The sequence below is a fragment of the Amaranthus tricolor genome, chromosome 16, assembly GCF_026212465.1.
Source record: "Amaranthus tricolor cultivar Red isolate AtriRed21 chromosome 16, ASM2621246v1, whole genome shotgun sequence".
In the NCBI taxonomy this organism is placed as follows: Eukaryota; Viridiplantae; Streptophyta; class Magnoliopsida; order Caryophyllales; family Amaranthaceae; genus Amaranthus; species Amaranthus tricolor.
The window spans coordinates 16,985,801-17,008,360 of record NC_080062.1 but is presented as its reverse complement, the minus strand read 5'-3'; the positions used below and the strand labels follow the sequence as shown (position 1 = coordinate 17,008,360).

The following is a 22,560-nucleotide window of genomic DNA, read 5'->3' as shown; positions in this document are numbered from 1 at the left end:
GGTTAATGAGTGTGGGCGTATTGTGAGGAAAAAAGCTCCCTTGAATGTGAAAAGTTGGAAAGAAGCATTTGAGGCAGCTGGAGAAAGTATGTTGAAGGAAATACAGGTTATGTTAGTTACTAATTTCTTTATTAATATCACTTATTTAGCACTATAGTTTTCTGGTTTTTGTTGTACCTATCATCTTACCTTCTTTGTGCAGGATAAGTTTGAAATTGATAAGTCTAGCGATTACTTCCGAATGTATGCATTTGTCTTGGAGACCATGCAACGTTTATATAGATTGTACAAGTGTAGGTTGCACAATTACTACAAAAGTGCGAGATGCGGAAAAACTAACGAGGAGCTCAAAAAGAATCCTCCTCTTGACTTACCCCAACCTCAATGGGAATATCTGATCAAGTATTACGCATCTGACAAATTTAAGGTATTTCTTTAATTAAAGTATGAACTATTTATGAAAGTAAACAACTCAACCCACAATAGCAAGAACTTGATTGGCATCAACTTTTGTAATCATCATGCAGGTCATAAGTGAGAGGAACTCTAAAAATCGGAATTCTGACAAGAGAACTAAGCATACGACTGGAAATTTATCATTTCCTGAATCAGAAGATGTATTGGTAAGACAAACCTATTTTATTATGTTTATTGAATGTAGTATGAATTAATATCAATAACGTTGTATAATTTGAATAGACAAAAGAGAATGCTAATGTCAAGCTAACTGCTGAAAAAGTTTAGCTTATCCAACACACTCGTAAGAATGATCAAGGAAAACTAGAATGGCTCGATACGCGGTCAAAAGAAATCCATGTATGTACAACAACCCATTATAACTATATTTTTGTTACCCTTGTATAATTTTTTTATTATAATATGCAATTATATATATCTTGTTTATGTAATAGGTGAAGTTGAAAGATGTTGTTGCATCAGCTGGGGATTCAATGACACAAGATGAAATTTTGCTTAGAGTTCTGGGCCAAAAGTCAGGGCATGTACGTGGAAAAGGGACAGGGATACGTGCATATTTTAAAGAGAAAGCACAAATAGAACAACGTAAGATTGTGGAGCAACAACAAGAGAAAATTCAAGAGCAACAACAACAAATTAAAGATTTGATGGAAAGTCAGTTGCTACAACAACGACAATTTGAAGAATATAAGGCACAACAACAAAAAGCAATTGAATCGATGAAACAAAGCATCTTACAACAGCTACAGAATAAAGAAGTTCAATGATTGTCATGAATGCTTATTAGGTAAATGATGCTTTCTTTTGCATTTTTTTAACATATACTTAGGCTTACAACATGCTAAAAAGACATATACTTGGCCTATTTTTTGCGTCTAATCAGGAGTATTGACGGCTTGTGTTGTGGTTTTAGTTACAATAGCATTAGCTGGTTGGCATTTTAGTCCAATTAGGAGTATTGGTGGCTTGTGTTGTAGTTTTAGTTACAATGGCATTAGCTGGTTGGCATTTTAGTCCAATTAGGAGTATTGGTGGCTTGTGTTGTAGTTTTAGTTACAATGGCATTAGCTGGTTGGCATTTTAGTCCAATTAGGAGTATTGGTGGCTTGTGTTGTGGCTTTAGTTACAATAGCATTAGCTGGTTGGCATTTTAGTCCAATTAGGAGTATTGGTGGCTTGTGTTGTAGTTTTAGTTACAATGGCATTAGCTGGTTGGCATTTTAGTCCAATTAGGAGTATTGGTGGCTTGTGTTGTGGTTTTAGTTACAATAGCATTAGATGGTTGGCATTTTAGTCCAATTAGGAGTATTGGTGGCTTGTGTTGTAGTTTTAGTTACAATGGCATTAGCTGGTTGGCATTTTAGTCCAATTAGGAGTATTGGTGGCTTGTGTTGTGGCTTTAGTTACAATAGCATTAGCTGGTTGGCATTTTAGTCCAATTAGGAGTATTGGTGGCTTGTGTTGTAGTTTTAGTTACAATGGCATTAGCTGGTTGGCATTTTAGTCCAATTAGGAGTATTGGTGGCTTGTGTTGTGGTTTTAGTTACAATAGCATTAGCTGGTTGGCATTTTAGTCCAATTAGGATTATTGGTGGCTTGTGTTGTAGTTTTAGTTACAATGGCATTAGCTGGTTGGCATTTTAGTCCAATTGTGAATTTGATGGTAAATTCTAAATGCTTTCCCTATACACGTAATGCTTTTGTTAGTGAATATCATGCTAAATGCTTTGCTTATTATGTCTCAACAAAAAGTGTAGGGATGGTTTGATTGTGAATACTCAATATTGGGGCTCATTTGATTCTTAATAACTAACAAAATTATTTGGTGTAGGGAAACATATCTTCGTTGGAAATTTTTTGTACTCAATGATGAAGTTGGTGATAGCTACAAGCATTTTGGATGCGCGATGTTTTGGGTTATGAAGTAGCTATATGTGCACTTGTATATTTTTGGACTTTTTCAAAGTGCCTATCACTTGTAAATTTTTGCATAAAAACTTGTGTATGGTTGGAGAATTATGTTGGAAAATTAGTTATCCAATCCGTTACATGTATTATATGAATTACGTATATTTTTGACACACGATAATATTTGGGACGTGTGATATTTTGGGATACGAATTAATATATAATGATAATCGGTGATATTAGTTTAGTTAGTTTTAAATTATTTATTATTATAATTGTCTAGTTTATTGTAGGTTGTTTCAAAAAATAAATAGTGGTTGCGAAAAATGTGTAGGTTTTTTGCAACGGTAATAGTTGTTGCTAAAAACATTAATAACAAATTTTACTTCATTGTTATCCCTACAGTAAAGTCGTTGCAAAAGATTGACTATCATGTATTGCAACAACTTGAATTGTTGTGAAAAACAGAAATTTAACAACGAAAATGGTTGTAGCTAAAAATGCAGGAAATTTGGCAACGAGTGTTTTTGTTGCTAAAAACGTTTGAAGGAATTGCAACGACATTTTTTTGGCAACAATAGATCTCGTTGCAAAAAACAGATACCTTTTGCAACCACCATAGTCGTTGCTAAAACCTTTAGCTACGGCTGTACCCGCAACAATGGAGTTCGTTGCAAAAAATATTTTTAGCAACGAAATCAGGTTTTTAGCAACGACTTCTTCTGTTGCTAAAAACAAGTTTTCTTGTAGTGTTAAATCGTTCGTTATACTATGACAAACAAACAAAAACACTAAAAAAATCATTAAAACACAAATAAAACTATAATTTTAAATTGCAATTCTTAAACTTCGCCACCCTTTTCATTTTATCGCAACTCCTATGATAATGAATTAACGATAATACCCCTAGACTTAAGATTTCTATAAAACACTCCAATCACACTCATTAACACTTTTATCACTCTAAAAACACAAAATCAAAACTTAAAATTTGTAGAGCTAAAACTAAGGAAAACAAAACGTGAAGAACAAATCCAGGTAATTTTTAATCAAATTTTTATTTATTATTATTTGTAATAATTACTAATTTAATATTGTTAATAAATGTTTATTAGTTATTCTTAAATGTTTATTAAATTAATCATGAATTAAATATTTGAAATAATTTTTATTTGGTATTAATGTAGTTAACTTAACGTAATATTTGGTTATTTTAATTTAAAATTAATAGTTAATTAAATTATTTAAAATTGTAGTAAATGGCTGGAAACTAAGAAAGAGAAAAGAGTTTTTTTTTCAGAAACTTGTTGAGGGGAAGTAGTTCTAAACCTACCATACTGAGAGGGGACCCTTATAAGAGGGGAGTTACGGGTTCCGCTAGGCGGGCTAGGCAGGAACAGGCGGCTAGACATAGTCAGGCCCAACGTTCGACTACGCTGCACCAAGTGCATACTCACTTTGATGACCAGACTAGCCTCCAGAGTAACTCGAGGGGCTCTAGTTCCGATGATAGTGATTACGAAGGCTCCGTTGGTAAACTAGTCGATTGGACTGTCGTGCGCGGGAATGTCGATAAGTTCGCACGGGCAGGCCCTAGTATTGCAGGCGCTTTTGATCATGCAGAAGACATCCAAGTGGACAATGCGGCTCCAGGGGGAAGAGGCGTCCACATTCCGGTGGAACGGAGTGGCTGATCACATCGCCCCAGCCCGGGGGCCCTTCTAACGCACGATTGATACCCAGCTATGGGGGCACATAGCTAAGGTCATTTTTGAGGGCTCTGAGCGTATGCCTCCGATTTTGGAGTGTCGTACCAGGAAGAAGCCACTAGAGGATATCATTAGACTGTAAGATATGTTTGATGAGCTGTATGGAGTTATACCTGCTACTCCCCTCGGTCGTCAGTCGTACATTATGCACCAGCACATTGATAGGTATTGAATTTCGGCCTTTGTGGAGAGGTGGCAGCTAGATACCAATACCTTCCACATGCCCGAGGAGTGGCGACTTTGTTAATTGTTTTTCTTGATCTGTTAGTTCATTGTTCTTTATCATTTTGAGTTGTTTTCATTTTTTTCTCTTCACTTTGCACTTGACCCCGATTTTTGAGTGTAGTGTATGCAAAATAGGTCTCAAGGACAAGAAAATCTTATACCTATAAATCCTGAAATTGGGAGAAGAAGGAGAAAAAACAACGAAAAATGACGGTAGAACACCGAAAATCACTTCGGGAATATGTCATGCCTGATGGGAGTCTAGGGTCGAGTATTGTTCAACCAATCATCACAGCTGCAAATTATGAGATCAAACCAGCTTTCTTTCAATTCATTGCTCAGAATTATTTTTTCAGCATTGAGATGGAGAATCCAAACGACCACAATTTACAACACAAGTAAACCAAAGTCGTATTTGTTTAAAACACAATCAAGAATATGTCCTCAACATGGGTTAAATGAAATCGAATCAACACTTAAAATTCAAAATGGTTCAACAAATAAAACCAAAGTCTCCAACATGAAATTAAAGATAAACATCTTTGTAATTTGGTTCAAACACAACAAAGAAAACAAATGACCATAAAAACCAATGCAAGCGCTTGATTGTCGATTCATTTTGAGTTGTTTCTATGCTCTCAAATCTTATACCGAATTTAAGGTACAACATCGGTATTAGATATATCATCATTTAACTATTAATATAAGCCACTGACAACAAATCAGCTTTCGAATCAATTGTATTCACTCCAAAATCTTGAATACAAGCCATCGAATTTACTCTGGTTTGTATGTATTCTTCAATTTGGGCAATAAAGTTCAGTTAATAAGTCGCACAATTCTTTATAATCATCCATTCTAATCTAAATCTAACACAAAGCAGTAGCAATACTTACATATGAAAAAGTGTAGGTTAGTGTTTTGAATACAACTAATAAAGCTAGAAATGACATGAAGAATAATCCCAATATAGGAATTAAAATATCAATGATACTAACATCATTCTCTCAAACAAATTATAAACCAGTGGTGCAACCAACACTTAATCAAACTCAAGAATTGTTTTGAAACACTGATCACTTGGAAATAAGTAGAAGTATAGTTTCATAACTAATAATATAAAAAGAAGCTAAAGAAATCAAGAAAAAATTAAAGAAATCAGGAAAAAATTAAAGAAATCAAAACAAAATTAGTTTGTTGATGGACTGATGGTGTTGTCGTGCACCAGATTTAATGGCGGCACCTTCATCAGTAGCTTTAATCAATACTGCCGATGAATTCATTTTTTTTCGATGAACAAAGAGAAATCCAGTAAATAAACCAAATATTACCCCCAAAAAAAGGGAAATGAGAAAGCATGAGGAATCAGGAAAGAGGATTGAAAGGAGAAGGAAATGGGAAGTGGGAAAGCAAGAGGAAGATGTAAAAATTTGAATGAACAGTGTACCAAAAAATTAACCCAATAAAATGGGAAATGAGAAAGCATAAGGAATCAGGAAAGAGGATTGAAAGGAGAAGGAAATGGAAAATGTAAAAGCAAGAGGAAAATGTAAAAATTTGAGGAAAATGTAAAAAAATGGCGATTGAACCGGGGTCCAATCGCCCGATTTGGGGCGATTCAATTTTTTTTTCTTTTTGAATAATAATAATAATAATAATAATAATAATAACTTTTTGGGAGAAGGTGCAATTTAATTGCAATTAAAAAGTCATTAATTGCAATACTTAATCAACCACCTTTGGGAATTCACAAATAAAGACTACCTTTTGGGAGAAGGTGCAATTTTGCATGTAGTTTTTTTTTTTTAGCAAATATATCTTGAAAAATCCCACTAATTAACTTTCCAATGAAAATTAATTAGCCCCTTAATTGCAATTACATGAATAATTAGTGAACTAATTAATTTAGTTTTCCCACTATAATGATACTCATGATTGATTAAGACTTTTAGTTTTCCCATATTATCATTATTATGAATAATAATAATAATAATAATAATTATAATAATAATAATAATAATAATAATAATATTATTATTATTATTATTATTATTATTATTATTATTATTATTATTATTATTATTCAAAAAGAAAAAAAAATATTAATTAAATCGCTCGATTCTGGGCGATTCAATTAAATTTTTTTTTCTTTTTGAATATTTATTATTAATTTTAATTTTATTATTGTTGTTATTATAATTATTATTACTGTTATTATTATTAATTTTGTTTATATTCTTTTTGAAGAATATAATAGAGTTAATTATTATTATTATTGTAGTTATTGATATTATTATTATTATTATTATTATTATTATTATTATTATTATTATTATTATTATTATTATTATTATAAATAAGAAATTTATAGGGAGTGGCAAAGTTGTAATTTTTTTTAAAATCAGGGGTAAATTCGTAATTCATTTGGAGGAGGGTGGCCATAAAATGAAAAGAGGTGACGAAATTTAAGGATTGGGTTAATCTAGCCAATCAGCCTTCATGAAATCAATATAGAAATACAAATGTAATATAGTGGGTCTCTTGAGAGACCGTTTATTTGAGAGACAACTCTCAAAATCAGGTCCAATTCATTTAAAATAAGAAAAACATGAGCTTCTTCAAAATACGCGTACGCACTTCACAAATACCTAATACAATTTTTAGTTGGTATTTTGAATTAGTTTTAGGTGGCATTTGAACTAGTATTAGTAGCTTTTTTTGCATATTAAAGTAGGCATTTAAATAACTTTTTAGTGAACATTTGAAATAGTTATAGTCGGTGTTTTTGCGTTTTGAAGCAGATGCTATTTCCAATGAAGTAGACATTTTGAATAGTTGATATAGACATTTTAAACTAGTTACAATCAATATTTTTACATACTTAAGTAGACATATTTAATATCTATAGTTGGTATTTTTATAATTGAAATATATGTTTCTGCTTACTAGAGATTAGTGATCTGCATACTAAAGTAGGTATTTTTTTATATGAAAGTAGGCCATTGCAGATCTTCATTATAAACCCTTACAACAAATAACCTAAACACATACAACACATAACAAAAACATCAAAAACAAATAACCTAAACACCTACAACACATAACATAAACTCCTACACCAAATAACCGAAACACCTACAGCACATGATATAAACTCCTACTTCACATAACATAAATAGCTACAATACATAATAAAAAACCTACTGCACATAACAAGACACTTACAACATATAACCTAAACCCTTATAGAAAATGACCTAAACACCTACGACATACATACTTAAAAACACCGACTTGACAAATTCAACATGCTAAAAACACCTACTTGACTTACTTTGAACCCCTACTTGATTTATCATAAATGCCTACTTGAGGTAACCTAAAAATTATTATGAGTCGGTCCATTATAAACAGTCCCTTTAAAAGACCATCTCTCACAACAATTAGTGAATGTAATATTATATGTGTACCATAGAATATAGCTCTTTTTGGATAACAAAACTCTGTCATTATGCCATGCATAAGGGAAACACCTAATGATATGCCACGCTTAATACGAGTATATTCCCTTTGTCCTATAATTTTAGCTATGTTTTTCATTTTGGGTTCCTAAAATTTTTGCTACATTTCTTTTGGAATATGAATCCCACCTTCTTCTTACTATAAAAACACAATTTAAACCTTTGATTTTACTTTTTTTTCCTCTCTCCTAATTAAATCGTTCTTTATAATATGACAAACAAACAAAAACACTAAAAAAATCATTAAAACACAAATAAAACTATAATTTTAATTTGCAATTCTTAAACTTCGCCACCCTTTTCATTTTATCGCCACCCCTATGGTAATGAATTAACGATAATACCCCTAGACTTAAGATTTCTATAAAACACTCCAATCACACTCATTAACACTTTTATCACTCTAAAAACACAAAATCAAAACTTAAAATTTGTAGAGCTAAAGCTAAGGAAAACAAAACGTGAAGAACAAATCCAGGTAATTTTTAATCAAATTTTTATTTATTATTATTTGTAATAATAACTAATTTAATATTGTTAATAAATGTTTATTAGTTATTCTTAAATGTTTATTAAATTAATCATGAATTAAATATTTGAAATAATTTTTATTTGGTATTAATGTAGTTAACTTAACGTAATATGTGGTTATTTTAATTTAAAATTAATAGTTAATTAAATTATTTAAAATTGTAGTAAATGGCTGGAAACTAAGAAAGAGAAAAGAGTTTTTTTTTTTCAGAAATTTGTTGAGGGGAAGTAGTTCTAAACCTACCATACTGAGAGGGGACCCTTATGAGAAGGGAGTTACGGGTTCCGCTAGGCGGGCTAGGCAGGAACAGGCGGCTAGACATAGTCAGGCCCAACGTTCGACTACGCTGCACCAAGTGCATACTCACTTTGATGACCAGACTAGCCTCCAGAGTAACTCGAGGGGCTCTAGTTCCGATGATAGTGATTACGAAGGCTCCGTTGGTAAACTAGTCGATTGGACTGTCGTGCGCGGGAATGTCGATAAGTTCGCACGAGCAGGCCCTAGTATTGCAGGCGCTTTTGATCATGCAGAAGACATCCAAGTGGACAATGCGGCTCCAGGAGGGAAGAGGCGTCCACATTCCGGTGGAACGGAGTAGCTGATCACATCGCCCCAGCCCGGGGGCCCTACTAACGCACGATTGATACCCAGCTATAGGGGCACATAGCTAAGGTCATTTTTGAGGGCTCTGAGCGTATGCCTCCGATTTTGGAGTGCCGTACCAGGAAGAAGCCACTAGAGGATATCATTAGACTGTAAGATATGTTTGATGAGCTGTATGGAGTTCTACCTACTACTCCCCTCGGTCGTCAGTCGTACATTATGCACCAGCACATTGATAGGGCTTGAATTTCGGCCTTTGTGGAGAGGTCGCAGCCAGATACCAATACCTTCCACATGCCCGAGGAGTGGCGACTTTGTTAATTGTTTTTCTTGATTAGTTAGTTCATTGTTCTTTATCATTTTGAGTTGTTTTCATTATTTTCTCTTCACTTTGCACTTGACCCCGATTTTTGAGTGTAGTGTATGCAAAATAGGTCTCAAGGACAAGAAAATCTTGTACCTATAAATCCTGAAATTGGGAGAAGAAGGAGAAAAAAACAACGAAAAATGACGGTAGAACACCGAAAATCTCTTCGGGAATATGTCATGCCTGACGGGAGTCTAGGGTCGAGTATTGTTCAACCAATCATCACAGCCGCAAATTATGAGATCAAACCAGCTTTCTTTCAATTCATTGCTCAGAATTATTTTTTCGGCATTGAGATGGAGAATCCAAACGACCACCTAGGTGAGTTCGTGAACAAGTATGGCGCTGTGAAATATCAAGGAATTTCTGATGAACAAATGAAGCTGATTTGTTTCCCCTACTCACTCCGTGGTGAGGCAAGAGATTGGTTAAGATCTGAAGGGCCAAACAAGTATCGCAATTGGGAGGCATTATCTAAGGCTTTCCTTACTCGATTCTTTTCACCAGCCAAAACTGCTAAGCTACGTAATGATATCACCTCATTCCGTCAAGATGATGGTGAAGCATTATACGAGGCTTGGGAAAGATATAAAGGGTTACAAAGGAAGTGCCCGCACCATGGAATCCCAGACTAGCTCTTTATTCAAAATTTTTACAATGGTCTTAGGGACGAGATACAAATTTCAGTAGATGCTACAACTGGAGGAACATTGATGGCCAAAACCCCCGAGGTAGCCAAGCAGATAATCGAGGAAATGTCCTCGAACTTCCATTGGAGAGATAAAAGGAATACCAAGAAAGGTGGAAAATATGAAGTGGATGCATTACTTGCTATTCAAAACTCTGTCCACGCATTGTCAAGGAGGATGGACCAGTTGAGTGTAGGGAACACACTAAAGGCTTGTGAAGTGTGTGGAATCCAAGGTCATTTCCCATCAGAGTGTGCAGCAGTAGATTCATTATCAAGCCAACAAGTTAATGCAGTGTACAACCAAGGGAAGCCACCGTTCAATCCATACTGTAACACTTATAATGAAGGTTGGAGGCATCATCCCAACTTTTCATATAAAAATCCCAATGCATTATTGAACCCACCATCATATCACCAACCTCCACCAACATTTAACCAACAACCCCCAGAGTTTCAAAAACCTCTACCACAAAACTATCGCGAAAATCAAATTTGGAGTCCATGATGGAGAACTTCATTGCCACTCAGTCCAAGATTAATGCTGATACTTCTCGTGCCATATAGCATATTCAAGCACACAACAAAATCATTGATAACCAGATGGCACAAATGGCGCAGCAATTGAGCAACCTCTCCAAACCTAGTGGACAACTGCCAAGCAACACCGAGAAAAACCCCTCCAGGCATGTAAATGCAGTTATAGTAAGAAGCGGCACAACCTATAATCCTCCACCCATGTTGTTGTTGAGAATGAAGAAGAAGAGGTGGTAATAGAGGAAGAAGCACCTGATGAAGGGGAAAAGGAGGAACAACCAGAACCTGCCCCAGAGAAGAGAAAGGAGCCCACCACTGATGTATATGTACCTCATGTTCCTTTCCCACAAAGATTAGCGCGTCGCAACCTTGAAGAAAAATATGGGATGTTTTTAGAAGTTCTGAGTAAGCTTGAAATAAACATTCCTTTCATAGATGCTACCAAGGAGATGCCTTCTTATGCAAAGTTTCTGAAAGAGGTATTATCTAACAAAAGGAAGCTGCCGGAAACAGGCGTAGAAACACTGAGAGGAGAATGCAGCGCTATCTTAGAGTGCAAGGTGCCGAAAAAGGAAGCTGACCCCGGAAGTTTAACCATTCCAGTCAAATTTGGTGAAGTCTTGGTTAATAAAGAACTTGTTGATTTGGGAGCTAGTGTGGGTATCATGCCGTTGTCTTTATGCAAGAGGATCAATACGGATATCAAGCCAACAAGGATGTCTTTGCAACTAGTCGATAGATCAGTAAGGTTTCCAGTTGGAGTTGTTGAAGATTTGCCAGTTCAAATAGAGAAATTCTATGCCCCTTGTGATTTTGTGATTATGGATATTGTTGAAGATCATGTCATACCTATCATTCTTGGGAGAGATGTTTTGAAGACAGAACGGGCTATTTTTAATGTATTAAATGGCAAGCTTACATTGAACATCTTGGCGGAGGACGTTGAGTTTCATCTTCCATCAATAATGAAAGGACCCACTGATGAATCACTGTGTTGAGCAGAAGTAGCAAGGGTTGAGATTATGCATCCATAGTTTGATGATCCTTTGAGATCAATCTTAGGAGTTGAGGATGGAAGTTGTTTAGAAGCGGCAAGTTTAAAGAAGCTGTTAGATGAACCAGATTTCTATATGGAACCAGTGATGGAGACAGTTTTGGAGGCTTCTGTGACGGTTAAACAAGAGAGATCCGCGCCTTCTCAGGTAGATCTTAAACCCCTTCCCTCTCCATTAAAATATGCTTATTTAGGAGAAAATGAAACTTATTCAGTAATTGTTAATGCTGAATTAAATAATACCCAACTTGACCAATTGATTGCATTGATTAAAAATTTCAAGTGTCATAGGGTATTCAATAGATGATATCACTGATATAAGTCCATCTTTTTGCATGCATAGAATATTTCTTGATGATGATCATGCCACATCTATAGAACCTCAAAGGAGATTGAATCTTAATATGAAAGATGTTGTGAGAAAAGAGGTTTAGAAATTACTTGAAGCAGGCATAATCTACCCTATCTTTGATAGTAGGTGGGTTAGCCCCGTACAGGTAGTGCCCAAAAAGGGTGGCATGAATGTTATAAAGAATGATAAAGGTGATTCAGTATCCACTAGAACAATTACGGGTTGGAGAATGTGCATAGATTACAGAAAATTGAATAAAGCAACCCGTAAAAATCATTTTCCTTTGCCTTTTATAGATCAAATGTTGGAACGTTTGGCAAACCATTCATATTTTTGCTATTTAGATGGATACTCTGGATTTTTCCAGATCCCTATCCATCAAGATGCACAAGAAAAGACCGCTTTTATATAGGGACCTTTGTATATCGAAGGATGCCCTTCGGTCTCTGCAATGCCCCCACCACGTTCCAACGATGCATGATGGCCATTTTCTCTAATTTTATTGAGGATTTTATGGAAGTATTTATGGATGATTTTTCTGTGTACGGAACATCTTTCGAAGCATGCTTAAGCAACCTCAAAAAGGTGCTCCGTAGGTGTAAGGAGACTAACCTCTCCCTAAACTGGGTAAAATGCCATTTTATGGTACAATAGGGGATAGTGTTAGGTCATGTTATCTCCAACAGGGGCATTGAGGTAGATAAAGCGAAAGTAGAGGTCATAGAGCGTTTACCTCCTTCCTCGATGTTAAGGGAATAAGGATTTTCCTTGGTCACGCTGGTTTTTACCAGAGGTTTATCAAGGATTTCTCTAAGATTCCTAGGCCTCTAACTGAGCTCCTCGCCAAAGATGCCCCGTTCCTATTTACTAACGATTGCCTTGAAGCTTTTAACAGATTGAAACAGGCTCTGATCTCTGCTCCTATTATCCAACTGCCAGATTGGAACATTCCCTTTGAAATCATGTGTGATGCAAGTAACTATGCTGTAGGGGCTGTCTTAGGTCAAAGGAAGGATGGAAAGTTGCATGCCATCTATTATGCGCGTAAGATGTTGAATCCATCTCAGATGAATTATGCAACAACAGAGCAAGAGCTTTTGGCAGTTGTATTTGCCATAGAGAAATTTAGGCCTTACCTGTTAGGATCAAAGGTGATCATCCACACCAATCATGCAGCTTTGAGGTACTTGATGGGAAAGAAAGATGCTAAGCCTCGCTTGATTCGGTAGATTCTCCTACTGCAAGAGTTTGATTTAGAAGTGAAGGACAAGAAGGGTGCGGAGAATGTTGTTGCCGACCACTTATCCCGGCCGATTCATAATGTTGGAGCAAGTTTGGAAGCTCCAATTGATGATTCATTTCCAGATGAGTGTCTTTTAGCTGTACGCATAACAAGTGTTCCATGGTATGCCAATCTGGCTAATTATCTAGTAAGTGGAATCATTCCTGATGGATACTCATCTCAGCAGAAGAAGAAATTTTTCTATAATGTCAAGAGACATTTTTGGGAGGACCCGTTCCTTAATAGGCTATGCGTTGATGGTGTAATGCTAGTACCTACAAGACTGCTACAAAAATTCTTCATTGTGGTTTTTATTAGCCTTCTCTGTTCAAGGATAATCATGCCTATGTCAAATCCTGCGACAGATGTCAAAGAACAGGGAATATTTCAAGAAGAAATGAAATGCCACTCAACAACATCCTAGAAATCGAAGTTTTTGATGTATGGGGGGTGGATTTCATAGGACCATTCCCATCATCCTATGGGAATAAGTATATCTTGCTAGCAGTTGATTATGTGTCAAAATGGGTAGAGGCTAATGGCACACCAAGAGTATTGATCAGTGATGGAGGGCAATATTTTTTGGAAAAGAGATTTGAGGATGTATTAAAGAAATATGGGGTTTATCATAAGATTGGTCTAGGCTATCATCCGCAAACTAGTGGCCAAGCTGAAATCAGCGACCGAGAGATCAAGAGCATTTTGGAGAAGATGGTTGCAAGGTCAAGAAAAGATTGGGCGAATAAGTTGGATGACTCTCTTTGGGCCTACAGAACAACATTCAAAACCCCTATTGGAACCACACCATACAAGTTAGTTTATGGGAAGCCGTGCCATTTACCAGTAGAGCTTGAACATAGAGCATTTTGGCAATCAAAGCCCTTAATTATGATCTACTACATTCTAGTGAGAAGAGGTTGTTAGATATCAACGAACTTGATGAGATACGCTTGGATGCGTATGAGAGTTCGAGGCTGTACAAGGAAAAGACCAAGCGATGGCATGACAAGGGTCATATCAGAAGGAGCTTTGAAGTTGGACAATTGGTGTTACTATTCAACTCCAATTTGAGGTTATTTCCAGGGAAACTGAAGTCACGTTGGACGGGTCCATTCACGATCACGAGGTTGTTCCCCTATGGTTCCATCGAGCTGTCGAATGCGAAAGAGGAAACATTCAAGGTGAATGGTCAACGTGTCAAACACTATCGCACAGTGAGCCTTTAGCAGGGCTAGTGGTAATGTCACTTGAGCCCCCACGTGTTCTCAATGAATAATGCGTAACGGTCAAGCTAACGACCTTAAATGAGCGCTTGTTGGGAAGCAACCCAACTCTGGTATGTTTTTGTGTATATTCACTTTTATTTCTTGTTTTTGTTTTTATTATGTAACATATTTTATATAGCATGCTTGTACTGAGTTGATGGATGCAGGATTTGATAGTTGGGTTCATTATATGCATAAAAATGAGAAATCTGCACAATTGATGCTGCAGGGTCGAGCAAAGGGGTATTTCAAATATAACATTGCACTGTAGGTATTCTAATTGATTATCAGCTGAACAAATAATTCGCTCGACCAGCCGAGCAAGGTTGGCTCGGGTCGAGCGATGAGCAGGCATATGCAGTGAAGCAGGGGATTTGCTCGACCTGTCGAGCATCCCTTCTATAACTCGCTTGACCACTCTAGCAACTTACCTTATTTTTTCCAGAAGCATCAGTAGCAAAACAGAAAGCCAAAAAACGAAACCTGTACTTCGTTCGACAGGTCGAGCGGGCTCGCTCAGTCGAGCGAGATGCAAATTCTGGCAGAGTCATGTTTAAAACCAGATTTGCTCGACTAAAAACTCATTTCTCACTCGAGCAATATCATTTCCTCCTACTTTCTCTCACTAAAAACTCAAACCCTAAGCCCTAAAATCCTTTAATCCTTCTACATTCACTCATCATCAACAACATTCACTCTTCAATTTCATCAATTGCATCCACATTGTTCCATTCTCATCAATATCTATAAAAATTAGGGTTTGTAGGATTGAGGTAAAAGTTGTTAAATTTTTCAAGATTTGAGTTTTTATTTGCTTTCTACTAATTAAAATTTTTCTTTTTAATAGAGATTTTGTGTTCTTTGCTTGTTTAATCTTTGTTTTAGGAATATCATCAACCAGAACAAGCTAATGGCACCAAGGAGGCGAAGGAGGTGGGAAAGGACTCCATCACCACAAAGCGTTGAACCCGACGAGGACTACCCCAACATAATTTTTAGGAATGAAGACCAACGAGATAAGTTTCAAAATCTCAAAGAAAGGCCCATCATTCCTACTTGGTTTGTTTGTGTTAATGTGCTTAGAAACCTAGGATTATTTGAGTATGCTATGCATTTTTTTAGAGCAATAGTCATGGGTTTTATGTTCAATATGCATAGAGAAACATACCCTGAGTTAGTCCTCGAGTTCTTAAGTTCCTTGATCATAACACAAGATGAATTTGGGGAAACCTCATTGTATTTCAGGATAGATGGAATTGAGCGATAGCTCACTATGACTGAGCTTGCTGATTTTATTGGTCTGAACGACATGGGGGGAGGATTAGACTATGAACAACACTCTTCCCAAATTTGGCCGTTAATATCAGGAGAACACTTGACCAACCTGCAGAATTTAGTTCTGAAAAAGGTTCATCACCCTGTTATCAGGATTTGGCTCAAGTTCATGGCTTTCACCATCACGGCCAAATCTGAGTCCAATAAGGCCAATAGTAACGATTTGATTATTCTAGGATCATTCCTCCGCCCTGAATGGGGTTTTACCTTTAACCTAGCTAGACTCCTAGTCCACACATTCCGCCATACTATTAATCAACGTAACACTGTTCGAACACCGATATAGTTTGGCGAACTCATCACCCAAATTGCTATGCATTTTGGTTGGAGAGGAGAAGGGGTACTACCTAGAGAGGCCACCACCATCACCATGACCTACTTAGTTCAATCTAAGTGGCTAGAGCTTTTAAATGGTCAAACATGGTGGAAGCTTCATGACCGACAAATAGGTATCCCTCTCCCCACCCAAGCTCTTCCCAACTTAATCCCAAACCGTCCCACCTATCTCTTTGAACCAGAAGGGCGGGTACTTGACCCTCTAGCAGTGGAAAGGCAACGACCTCAAGCTTTCCACAACCAGTACTCTCGTCGGAGACGAGGCGACTCTTCTTCTGCAAACGAGGAGCGTCGCCCCTCACCTGCATATGAGCACGGAGGCCCATCCTCTACCTACGAGTTTGGTGGCAGCTCTCACGCAGCACCTCCACCCCCACCTTCACCCCATCATACCAACCCTGATCCCATCCTGGCCTCTTTACAGCGCTTACACCTGCGTATGGACGGCTTTGATCAGTGGTTTGACAGGATAGAGGCGCAACAGATCCGGATCGACCAATTCATGGTCGATTACCAGCGAAGCCGATATCCGGTATATGACCATTATTACCGGCAGGGGAATATCGCCCCAAATCATGTGCACCCATTGTGGTACACACCGCCACCAGGTGATTTTGTTTATGTTTACGGTTCCAGGGGAGATGGTAGTACATCTTTTGGAAAAGGGAGATGATGATGTAGAAGATAATGATGAGGGAGATGAAGAGGATGAAGAGGAAGATGAGAGTGACGACTAGAGTCCTCACATCTTCTCGAAAGCCCTTTTGTCGCATTGAGGACACTGCTCAGTTAGGTTCTTCTTGTGTATATATGATGCTTTCATTGATTTTCTTTCTGTTTTATTACTTTTGTAGTTTAGATTACTATTTTCTTTATTTAATTATGTTTTCAATGCCTTGAATCACATTCATGCACATTTTTTATCTTCAATACCTAATTTGATTTCATTTTGGGCCATATTCTTTATCTATGTATGATACCTTGGAAAGTTTAGATTATTTCTTCTAAATTTTTTGATTTGCAATCTTGTGAACCTTGAGTATTCAAAACAAAGGTTGAGCACTGATTTGGTTTGTGACACCGCCTTTGGGTATTTGTGGACATATTTTGAACCCGTGAGTATTCATTGAGCCCCCTACCATGCATTCACGTAAATTAATGAGATTGTGGATTTGTAGCGCACTAGGAATGACTTGAAGGACTTGGGTATTATATGGATCTAGTTTGCTAGTTTGGATCGAGCTTATTCCTTTTCTTTCTTACCCTCTTGTTAACCTACATTATACCCCACTTTCTTTCATATCTCATTCGAGCATTCCATCTTCTTTTGTATCCCTTCACTTTCACATTCTTTCACCTTCATCCCTAACTCTTTAGCATACTGATTTGTTTGGTTAATGGTATGTTGGTGGTTAGTTTATCGCACTTGGCTTGAGTTTTTAGCTTGAATTTGTCTTTTTATATTTTCTTGAAGTCACCACTTGCATATATCATGGTGATATTTCAATTTTAGACACAGTTGTATAAATTTAGTTGGTATTGTACGACTCTAAGAGTCCCTTGATTTTACTACCCGCTTTTGGTAGTGTAGTGTTTGTTTTTATATCATCTTTGTTTCTATTTAAATATATATATATATATATATATATATATATATATATATATATATATATATATATATATATATATATATATATATGTATGTATGTATGTATGTATGTATGTATGTATGTATGTATGTATGTATGTATGTATGTATGTATGTATGTATGTATGTATATATATATATATATATATATATATATATATATATATATATATATATATATATATATATATATATATATACATACATATATATATATATATATATATATATATATATATATATATATATACATATATATATATATATATATATATATATATATATATATATATACATATATATACATATATATATATATATATATATATATATATATATATATATATTCATATATATATATATATATATATATATATATATATATATATATATATATATATATATATATATATATATATATATATAAATAAAAAAAAGAGAGAAAAAAGAAGTTAAAAATTGTATAGATATTAGTTCTTAATAAATGCCAAGTTATGTGAAACTATGGGTCATTTTGGTTTGTTCGGGTTAACTAACTACTTATGCTACCTCTTTTTGTAACTTCACCCTTCCTTACCCTTTCTACATTTCATCTTACTCTAACCTTTTCCAATTCACCTCTTTTAGGTCGATCCACTTACTTCTAGTGAACTCTTAGCCTTTGAGTCCTCGAGTACCGAGGTGCGAAACTTTGACACATTTGTATTTAGATGCTTACATCACTTTGAGCCATAGGATAAGGGAATGAGTGTATCTTTAAACGCTTGAGTGTGGTTGTTCATCTTGGCTAATGTATCCAAAAGCGAGGTCCACTTATACCCATTGTGATTGGTTTGGTAGTCTTAGACTCAGTATTGTAAGGTCATTGCTTGACAACTTGTTTTGAGAATAATTTGTAGAACAGGAACACACTCAAACTTTTTAGAATTGATAATCATAGCTTGCTAATCTATCATACATCTTTTGACAAATTGTGGCTTATGCGTTCATGACTATAGCTGTTGTTAGATCATTAATGTGCATCTATGATTGATTCTCGATTTTCTTTTCTCTTATTGATAATGCAATGCTTTCTTGAGGACAAGCAAAGGTCTGGCTTGGGGGAGTTTGTTAGCTACATTTTATGTTTATTTTTACCCCTATAAGTGGCTTGTTTAGCGTGAGCAAACTACATGTTATTGCATTAGTTTATTGGATTTTTCGCTTGTTTTGTTGCTTTGGTATTTTATCTCATTTCAGGATCTAATCTTCTACATCGAGCACAAATTAGCCCTTTTGGTTGCATACATTGCTCACCTAAACACCGAGGGCTCAAAGAAGTGAAACATCATGACCCAAGCCACAAGAACAAGCCAAAATAGATCCACTCGATCAAAATAGGCTCGAGCCAAGGTCGCTCGAGCAGCATTGCTCAAGTCAGAAGCTGAGATTTACACATCTGACGCTCACTCGACTAGTTAGCAAGTTGGCTCGGGTCGAGCGAAAAGCACTCACATTTCCAGAAGCTTCTGATCAACAGCAGGATTTAATTCAAGAGCACAGTACATCCGCTTGACTGGTCGAGGACAATGGCTCGGGTCGAGCGGAGCTGAATTTTACATTCTGTCTAATTTTTAAAGTTTCTGATGTTAAACTTGAAGGTGGCTCGACTGATCGAGCGGGATTCGCTCGGGTCGAGCAAAATGGGCGGCAGCAACATGTGCGATCTTTTTAAAGCATCATTCGAGGTCCAATTATATTGTTGCTTCTAATTGCTGTTGCCAAGACTGCCAGCCACTCTACCCTATCCACTAGGGGTGGAACCCCCCCTCCTCCAACCTAGGGGTTGTTGGCCTCTTAGGTTTTGATGATGACTTCACTTATAAATAAACAAACATGTTTTAGAGATTGTTTTGTAGGTGAATATCCGATTTTGTTGAAATCGTTGATAAAGCCTATGACTTGGTTCGTGGAAGTTGTACGTGTCTTAGAATATCCAAGAAGTTAGATAAGTGCTTAGGACGTTAAAGGTAGACAGACGGTCTACTGTTCCCAAAGTTGACAATCTGACAGAAGTTGTAGATGGAGACAGTACACTGTTCCCACGTCGCAGGTCTGAAGAAAAACATCGGCTGGAAAATTGCGAATTAATTATTTTCTGTTTTTAAGTTTATGTAACGGTTAAAAATTAAATTAATTGCTTAATTAATTAATAAATTGGTTGGAAAAACTATTTTTAGGTTATCTAAAAATAGCCTATGACTTATTTTTTTTAAGATTGAGATCTCCTATTATTTAAGATGTTGTGTTTTAATTCCTATGCTATTTTTAGCTTGAGGAAACCGTTTTCCTCATTGAGCAAATGACAGCCGGAAGTTTATTTTTTTTTGGCAAGACCACTATCTTTTTCTTTGGAGAACGTGGAGGATAGTGGTAGGTGTCTAAGGTAACTGCTGGTTGTTCCCACTATAAATAGGAGGAACTTTGCTCAAACCGTGAGGAATCGAAGAGTGTCCATTAAGGGAGATCAATTAAGAAAAATAATTTCAGTTTTTAATGCCAATTAATTTATTATATTTTTCTTAAAGCAATTATTTAATTTTTATTCTCTTGAGAATTTGGCCTTATAAGGGAAATCTAGGGGAATAGAGAAACTTCAATAGAAGCATGAGAAGAGAAAGAGAAGGAGAAAGAGAAGAGAAAGAGAATTAGGCCTAGAGTAGAGAAGCTTCAAGTGAAGCAAATTGTTTTATGTGATTATAATTGATTGCCTAAAACATAGTGAGAATTTTGAAATCCCGGGGGGTCGTGGTTTTTCCTTCTTATTAGGTCAAGAAGGTTTCCACGTAAAATCTTTGTCTCCTTTTATCTTTTTCATTTTAAGTTTAAGTTTTATTTTATTATAATTCCGCAAAATTAGAGGCAAAAATCTTAAACTCAATACACAACAATTCACCCCCCTCTTGTTGCATTCAATCATCTATTTGCATTTCTACAATTGGTATCAGAGCAGTGTTCCTCATTTAATCAGGAAACCCTAAGAGCAGTATCCTGTTCCCTGGCAAGATGTTGAAGATGAATGAACGCATGGAAGAAGGGTACTCTACGCAAAGGCCACCCATGTTCGATGGGAAATTCTTTACCTACTGGAAAAATAGGATGGAAATTTTCATAAAGGCCGAAAATTACCAAGTATGGCGAGTAATTGAAATAGGAGATTTTGAGGTGACGACCATCAACTCCAATAATGAATCAATTCCAAAACCGATCACTGAATATGAAAAGGAAGACTTTCAAAAGATGGAGATGAACGCTCTTGCTATCAAGCTACTTCACTGTGGTCTCGGGCCAAATGAACATAATCGCATCATGGGTTGTAAAACGGCAAAGCAGATTTGGGACCTGCTGGAAGTTACCCATGAAGGCACCAGTGAAGTGAAGCGCTCCAAGATTGATCTACTAATGTCCAGATACGAAAGGTTCGTCATGGAACCTAGGGAGAACATTCAAGAGATGTTCACCAGGTTCACAAATATCACGAACGAATTAGTCTCTCTTGGTAAGATCACTCCCGTTGATGAACAAGTCAGGAAAGTACTTAGAAGTTTCCCTCAAGACGAACGCTGGAGAGCTAAGGTCACAGCCATCCAGGAATCAAAAGATTTCACCAAGTTCAATTTGGAAGAGCTGGCTGGTTCCCTCATGACTCACGAGTTGCATTTGGGAACAGCTGACAGTACCCAAAATAAAGGCTTGGCTCTAGCGGCAAATGATCATGAAGAATCAGAAACTGATGAGGAGGAGACTGCTATGTTAGCAAGAAAATTCAAAAAATTCTTCAGAAATAGCAGATATGGTAATCAAAGACATAACAAAGAAAGAGGAACTGCTAACACGAAGACAAATTTTGAATGCCACAAATGTGGAAACACTGACCACTTCATCAAGGATTGCCCTCAATGGAAGAATGACAAGGGCAAGGGAAAGGCAAGAGAAGCTGGAAGACAACCCAAGAAAGGAAATTTCAAAACAGATTTTCGTAAAGCGATGATCGCAGCCTGGGGTGATACCGAAAGTGAGGCTGAAACAGAAGCTCCAGTAGAAGAAGAAATAGCAAATCTGTGTCTCATGGCATCTCATCAAGAGTCCAAGGAAAAAGAGGTAATGTCTTCTAGCTCATTTCCTAAACACCTGGTTAAATTTAGTAAGAATAAGTTAATTAAGTTGCTCTTGGAGACACAAGAGAAATTAGATAAATAAAATAGTAAGTGTCTCCAAATTAAGAAAGACCTCAACTCAAGTAAAGATCATGTTTCCTACTTAAATTCATTTAGGATCGATGTGCAAAGCAGATTTTTTAACCTGCTGGATCAGAATGTTATTTTGAAAGAAACAATTGAAAAAATGAAGCAGGAATTTATTATTCTTAATGTTAAAATAAATCAATATAAATTACTAGGATTAAGAAGAGACGTAAATGATGTATCCACTCATATGTTTAGCTCTGAATTTCAAAAGTTGAAATTAAAATTAGAATCCTGTGAAAAAGAAAATGAAAATCTGAAAAATAAATTGAACTTAAAAGGAGAAGGAAAAATCAATGAAGTTCCCAAATGGATTCTGAATGCTAAAACAAAGAGTAAAGAAGGCCTAGGTTACGTTAAGAATAATAGGAAGAA

At 36.2% G+C, this 22,560-nt stretch overlaps 1 protein-coding gene and 1 pseudogene across 1 annotated transcript; both read left to right on the top strand.

Moving 5' to 3' along the window:
- Nucleotides 1–10,705: 10,705 nt before the first annotated feature.
- Nucleotides 10,706–11,628, top strand: LOC130802574 (uncharacterized). The gene is made up of 2 exons (XM_057666586.1): nt 10,706–10,798; nt 10,846–11,628. Exons 1-2 carry the CDS (start codon nt 10,706–10,708, stop codon nt 11,626–11,628), a joined length of 876 nt encoding a protein of 291 aa, XP_057522569.1.
- Nucleotides 11,629–11,760: 132 nt separating this feature from the next.
- On the top strand, nt 11,761–15,850 carry LOC130802573 (uncharacterized; annotated as a pseudogene).
- Nucleotides 15,851–22,560: the final 6,710 nt, after the last annotated feature.